Raw genomic sequence first — 6,379 nt, 5'->3', positions numbered from 1 at the left:
GTGTGTGTGTGTGTGTGTGTGTGTGTGCGTCTACACTGTAGAAAATGAGTGGGGAGAACTACGTGGAGGGGGACCTCGGTGTTGTCTTCAACCAGGCGGAGCCGCTCACGCTGCCGGTCGTCGTGCAGCTCCTGCGCGGCCGCCGCGACGCCAGTGACGCGGCGGAACTTGACGCCCCCGCCATGTCCCTCATTGAGCGCACGCGCGAGCGAGTGGAGGTGATGCAGGAGACCTGCGCCGATGAGCAGAGCGTGCAGCGTGTAAAAAAGATGAAGCTGCGTCTGCGGGACGAGAGCGACTCGGGCTTCGCGAACGCACACCTGACGAACTTCGTCCTCGATAGCGAGGGGAACGTGACGGGTGTGCGGGAGCCGGCAGGGGGCGACGAAGAGCATGACGTTCTCAGGACGGCCCGTATGAAGCCGTTTGAGGTGGTGGCACTGGCGACGCTGCGGCCGAGAACAGTGGAGGAGGCTGTTGTACTGTTGCCATCGCTCTCGCGCTACGAGCCGAACGATCTGAACCTTGTGCTGGACACACTCGAGTCGATCTGAGGCGCCACAGCGGTGGCGCTTGTGGGACTGCCCCCTCTCCTTGCACAGACGGGATCTATCTTACTCCATTAACAACAACAACAAAAAAGAATTACGCCCCACTGCTGTCTCATGTTGGCATTCTGCCGTTGCGGGAGGCAAACACTGTGGAGGTGTTGCGTATCCACCACCTTCTCTCTCCCATTTAGTGCCTCTCCTGTAGCGGGTGTGTGTGTGGTGGCCCTCACCGTGCAAAGGCAACTACCCGTCTCATCAAGGACACAAACACACACACACACACACGGACACAATACAAGTACGGCTTGTGCATAAATAGGTGGACAAGAAAGGCCATGGCAGTCTGCAACCAGGCAAAACATGGAGTATGGGATGCGCCTATGCAGCCCCAGCATCTGACGCCGAGGCACCACAGGGGTTTCCTACGCTGTGCTTTGCTGCTGTTTTGTTGTTCGTTTATACTGTTGTTCAGACTGAATGTGGACGACAACAACACCGATAGGGTGGCGGCGGTGCCGATTCAGACGGCGAAGTCGCGTGATGGCGTTAGCAGGATGGTGCAGGATGAGGAGAAACTGTGGGATCGGGCTGCAGCACAGGAAGAGATTCTGCACACGCAATTCGCTGGTCTCTCTCCTGGCAGTGTGGGCTTTAATGAGTCGCTGCGCCGCCGAATAGAGTCGATCCCACAGTGCAAGGCCCTTGGCCGCCCGTTCTTGGACTACCTACAGAAGTACTTGCTTGTGCACTACTATTCCCCCGAAGATCACCGCACAGCACGTCTCATTTACTCCTGCGAGAGCCACAGACGAGGCTACGCGTGTGGCGGCATGGGCGACCGCACTCGTGGGATGATCACAGCGTTCTGGCTCGCTCTCTTGTCACGTCGGCGATTCGAATTGTATCACCCCACGCCAGTTCCACTGCAGAAGTACATGCCTCCACATCTCCTAAACTATATTCCCTCTTTGCGCAACAATGTATCTCGGCTGCAGGCGAGTATTGACCGGAGCTCGCCCAAGACGTTCCGCGAATCGCTTTCCCCCCTTATAAGTGATGCGCCTGTGGATTTTCGGCTGATGAGCATTCGCCGCACCAAGGATTATATCGTGCGGCAACGGAAAGCCAACAGATGGGTCTCACAGCAGCCCGCTACAGGCAGCGAGGAGTGGTGGAGCCCGCAGTACGCTGTGCGGGACCTACGAGTGCAGTGCAACTCTGTGGGCGTCGATGGCTTCTTGTACAAGGACAACGACTTGTTCAACGTAAAGATGCGAGTGCTCAACCTCGAGCATTGCAACATCTCATGCTATTACGGCTGCCTTAGCCACATTCTGCTACAGCCGGATGGGCGCCTGTGGGGTGCGGCGGCGGAGCTCTTGCGTGAGTCACAGAACCGCGCGCTAGTGGCGTCCCTCGACGGTGTGCGGCGGCCGGCACCAGGGCAAGTGTTCCCGTTCGTGTCGCTGCAGGTGCGCATGGCCGGCGCGTGGGCGACGGGGCTCGACGTGGCCGAAACCGTCCGCACGTTCCCGTGTGCGCTGCCCCACTACTACGCCATGACGCGCGAGGTGCTGACAGGCGAGGCGTGGCGGCGCTTCCCCGAACTTTTTCCCGCCAACTACCTGCTGCGCGACCTGCTGCGCCGCGGCGACTCACCGGTGCTGTTCGTGTCCTCTGACTCAGCCCGCTTTGTAAGCGAGGCGGCGCGCGTCTTGGGCGACAACAGCAGTGTTCGCGTTATCAGCGTTGCCGGCGACTCCTTTCGTCACATCGACACGATGAATATCGCCGACTCCGGTGCTGCCGGGCACGATGACAGCGCCGAGGTCACTAGGGAGCATGCATACTTCCAGGTCCTTTTAAATTACTACTTGCTGGGCCTCGCGTCACATTCTATCATGTCTCAGTCGGGATTTAGTGAGACGGCATTCTGGCGCAGCCGACAGGTGGCGAGCGCCATCTTCGTGGATGTGCAGCCGCAGCAGGCGTGGCAGTATCACTGCCGCTACCCGGAGGTGAGCAGTGACCACCTAGCCACCGAGGTGCGCTCCGCTGAGGCCGTGCACAGCCGCATTCTGCACAACCTGAAAGCCCCACCAACGCCCTTTTATGTATGAAACCTGCTGTGTGTGGGGGGTGGTGGTGGTGGTGGTGGTGGTGGGCCCGTTCTCTCTTGCTCCGCATTTGGCTGCTGCACCGCAACCATCTATGATGCCTCGCTGCAATGCTGTGTTTCGCTTTTGCGGATTCTGATGTGCACCCACTGCTATGGCTTCGTGTAGATCCCTGTGGCCGTGTGACTGTCCATGACCATTTTTCCGTCCCATACCCTTTTTTGTTTTCTTTCTCTTGTTCTCCCTCTCTCTTTTTGCGCGTATGTGTCTCCGGCCCACCGGATTCCGAGGGCGGGCGTAGTGTGAGTGTGTCGTTGCTGCTGCTGTGGTGTGTTGTGGCTGGGGCAATGTCGACCTTCAAGCGGGAGGATCTTCGCCGCGTGTTCTTCAGCGACCTTTCGGAGCAGTGCGACGAGGACATCATCCACGAGCTCTGCACACAGTTCGGCCCCGTTGCGAAAATCACGTGGCCCACCACCGGCAATCTCGCGGGCGGCGCGCAGCACATGACGTTTTGCTTCGTCGACTTCCGCAACGCCGAGGACGCGAAGTACTGCTACGAGGCGCTCCACCGCAGCCGTGCGAAGCTCTTCGGTAAGGAGCTGCGCGTGTCGCACGCCAGCACCGACATACCGCTGAAGGAGAGCGGCGTGCGCGTGCAGAACCGCCACGCGGTGCACGAGCTGCACGAGATCGGCGCCAAGGTGGTGGTGCGCGGCGTCGACCTCAACGTCACGGAGTTCGAGCTCACTTCCTTCTTCGAGCAGTTCGGCAAGTTTGCCGTGCCGCCGCGCATGGCACGCGACTTCGAGGGGAACTTCCGCGGCGTTGTAATTCTCTCCTACGACGACTTCGCGTCGAGCGACAAGGTGATTGACGAGATGGACCAGAAGATCTACCGCGACCGGCCAATCTCCGTCGCCTACGCGGAGATGGAGGACGGTAGCGGGCGGAAGCACGGCACCGCGGAGGAGCGCGCCAACGCCGCACTGTTCCGTGAGGAGGCACGCAAGCACGCCGAGCGTATTGCGCGCGAGCAGGCCGATCACGAGCGTGAGCGGGCGCGCAGGAGACAGGAGAACGTTGCGTGGGCCGCAGGCATCGACCCATACGCGCGCACCCAACACAGCGCCCACCAATGAGCGGCGCGGGCGCGTAGCTGGCGCGTTCATTCTTTCCCGGGATTTGTGTGAGGCGCCGAGTACAGACATTTATATATAACAGTGGGAGAGTCGGTGCGCCCCCACGGCAGAGTGTTTCTCGGCCTCTGCGTGGGTGTGCTGGCGTGCGGGTTGACTTTGGGTCCCTGGGGCTCTCTCTCTCTCTCTGTGTGTGTGCGTGTGTGTGCAGGATGTGCCTTTTTTTCCCCTCCCTGTTTTTGCTTTCTTTTCTGCTGTATATATATATATATATATATACAAACCCATGGACAGAGAAGAAAAGGAAAGGGGGAGAGAAGGGGAGAGGGGTTGCAGGGCGAACACAGCAGTACCGCACGGAGAGAATAGAGACGACCCATATGCGTCGCACAAGCGAGGCGCAGTTGGCAGCGGCCCGGGAGGACCGCCTTCAGCGGGCGCTGCAGGAGAACCATCAGCTCAAGCATGAAGTGCGGGAGCTGCGGGATAAGCTCAAACACGTCCAGGTAAAGTTCCTCAAGCTTACGAGCGACCTGAAGCGTGTGTCGCCGCAGTTGCTGCTGCAGGTAGATGACGTGGCGTCCGCCTCACTGCCAACCGTGCGGCCCGCATCTAGCGGTGCGGTCTCGTCTACACGAGGTCTAGTGGGCACCACCACATCGGCCAAGCGGCCACTCGCGCTGTCGTCGCCTCAATTGGCGGCACCAGATAATACCAGCGCCCCGTCGCATACCACCGAGTCTGAGGAGCTGCAACGCTGCCGCGAGGCGCTGCAGCGGGCACAACTGGAGATCGCCTCTTTGCGCGCTGGGGCGCAGTCAATGACCTCTGCGTCGGCATCACCAGCAGTGACGCTTGTGTTGGAACAACTGCGCCAGGATCTTGCGCGTGCGGTGGCTGAGCGGGAGAGGCTGAGCGCGGAGGGGGATGCGATGCGCGAAAATTTAGCCCGCACACGCACTGAGCTGGAAAGCCTCCAGCTTGCGCAGCAGCAACACCGTTCGTTTGAGAAACACTCCTACGACGTCCTCAATGAAAGGGCCTCCACTGCCGAAGGTATGCGGCGACAGTCAGAGACCGAGTACCAGAAGGCCATCGATGTTCTAACACGGGAAAGGGATGCACTTGCGTTGAATGTGCGTCTCCTGCGGCAAGAGAATGCTGAACGACCACAGGAGTTGACTGCTGTGGATCCCATGGGCCTCATTCAGCTGCAGAATGAGGTGCAGGACAAGTCGAAGCAAATCACCCTATTAACGAGCCGCGTGCAGGGGGCGCAACAGCAGGCGGAGACTCTTAAGGGAGAATGCGCCCGCCTGGTGGAGGAACTCAAGCACTTTCATTCAATGCATGCTGAGACGAAGCGGCAACTCTTTGACGCCGAGCACGAGAAAAGTTTGCTGCAGGTGCGCTGTGCACGGGTAGATGAGCTGGAGGGGACTCTGCAGCACAAGAGTGAGGAACTCGTGCGAATGGAACAAGAGCTTTTGCGAACAGCAGGGACGCTGCAGAGCTGCAACCGTGAGACGGAGGAGGCGGTTCGACGTGAGTTCGCCTCACGCATTGCTGATCTGCAGGAGATGCGTGATAATGCGGAGTCGCGCCGCCGCGAGAAGGAGTCACAGCTGCTGGACGCGCAGCACCAATTGGCAGAACTGCGGCGGAAGCTTGAGTTGGCCGGTGAGGACACTGCGATGTACCGCGAGCGGCTTCAAAAATTGGAGGAGGAGCGGGCGGAGTTTTCGGCGCGCGCCGCGGCTGCAGGCCACGCCGTCGAGGACTTCGGGGACGACGCGGTCCGTCGCGCACTGGCGGTGGCGGCGATACGCAAGACATCATCCGCAAGGGGAGCAGCAAAACCGCCGAGTGGGGAGGCGGAGGAGGCGCTGGAGATGTGGGACGCGATGCGCTGGGATGACGGCTGGGAGGCGGACCAGCTGCGCGAGGCCCTTGCGAGTGCCGCGCTCGACATGGAGCTCGCCAACACGCGCTGCACACAGATGAGCGAGCAGGCCGAACAGGGCCGCGCGCTCCTCCAGCAGCTCACGCAGGAGCGCGATGATCTTCTGGAGGAGAACATAGAAATGCGGCGGAGGCTCACGCACGTGCAGACCGTCTTCGCGAAACAGCAGCTCGAGACGTATCGAGCAGCCAAGACGCGTGCAGCAGCCGCCGATGGCGAAGCCATGCAGAACGGCCTTATCACGTTCAACATACGCGACATAGAGAGCGACGCAGGCTTACTGCGCGCACTTGGCATAGGTGAATCCACTGGTGCCGCCGTCACGCTCTTCTTCTCTCTGGACGGGCTGCAGTCGTACGATACGATGTTGTCTTCGACATTCCACTCCCTCGATGAGCCGCTCGACATCCGCTTCCGCTACGACCAGCTCAGCCGTGACGAAGTCACAGTGGCCGACATCCGTAACACGACATTTGTCTTCCAGCTGCACCAGGTACGCGGCACGACAAACACCATCGTTGCCATGGCGGAGCTGCCGGGCATGGCGCTGCTGTCGTGCCGCGAGTTGATGGTGGCGGAGCGCATCCCGCTGCTGAGCGGCAGCGGCGA

General features: G+C 60.3%; 3 protein-coding genes across 3 annotated transcripts; all 3 read left to right on the top strand.

Annotated features, from left to right (window-relative positions):
* Positions 1 to 44: 44 nt before the first annotated feature.
* On the top strand, positions 45 to 554 carry DQ04_00261020 (hypothetical protein; the record flags this gene model as incomplete). Its single annotated transcript, XM_009308573.1, has 1 exon — positions 45 to 554. One exon carries the CDS (start codon positions 45 to 47, stop codon positions 552 to 554), a length of 510 nt encoding a protein of 169 aa, XP_009306848.1.
* A 332-nt stretch (positions 555 to 886) lies between these two features.
* DQ04_00261010 (hypothetical protein) lies at positions 887 to 2,671 on the top strand (the record flags this gene model as incomplete). The annotated part of the gene is made up of 1 exon (XM_009308572.1): positions 887 to 2,671. The coding sequence occupies one exon, from the start codon at positions 887 to 889 to the stop codon at positions 2,669 to 2,671; it is 1,785 nt and encodes a 594-aa protein (XP_009306847.1).
* Positions 2,672 to 3,015: 344 nt separating this feature from the next.
* DQ04_00261000 (RNA-binding protein) lies at positions 3,016 to 3,810 on the top strand (the record flags this gene model as incomplete). Its single annotated transcript, XM_009308571.1, has 1 exon — positions 3,016 to 3,810. The coding sequence occupies one exon, from the start codon at positions 3,016 to 3,018 to the stop codon at positions 3,808 to 3,810; it is 795 nt and encodes a 264-aa protein (XP_009306846.1).
* Between the last annotated feature and the right edge of the window lie 2,569 nt (positions 3,811 to 6,379).

This window comes from Trypanosoma grayi, assembly GCF_000691245.1.
Source record: "Trypanosoma grayi strain ANR4 Tgr_26_V1, whole genome shotgun sequence".
Lineage (NCBI taxonomy): Eukaryota > Euglenozoa > Kinetoplastea > Trypanosomatida > Trypanosomatidae > Trypanosoma > Trypanosoma grayi.
The sequence above is the reverse complement of the archived record's forward strand: the minus strand, read 5'-3'. Positions and strand labels throughout refer to the sequence as shown.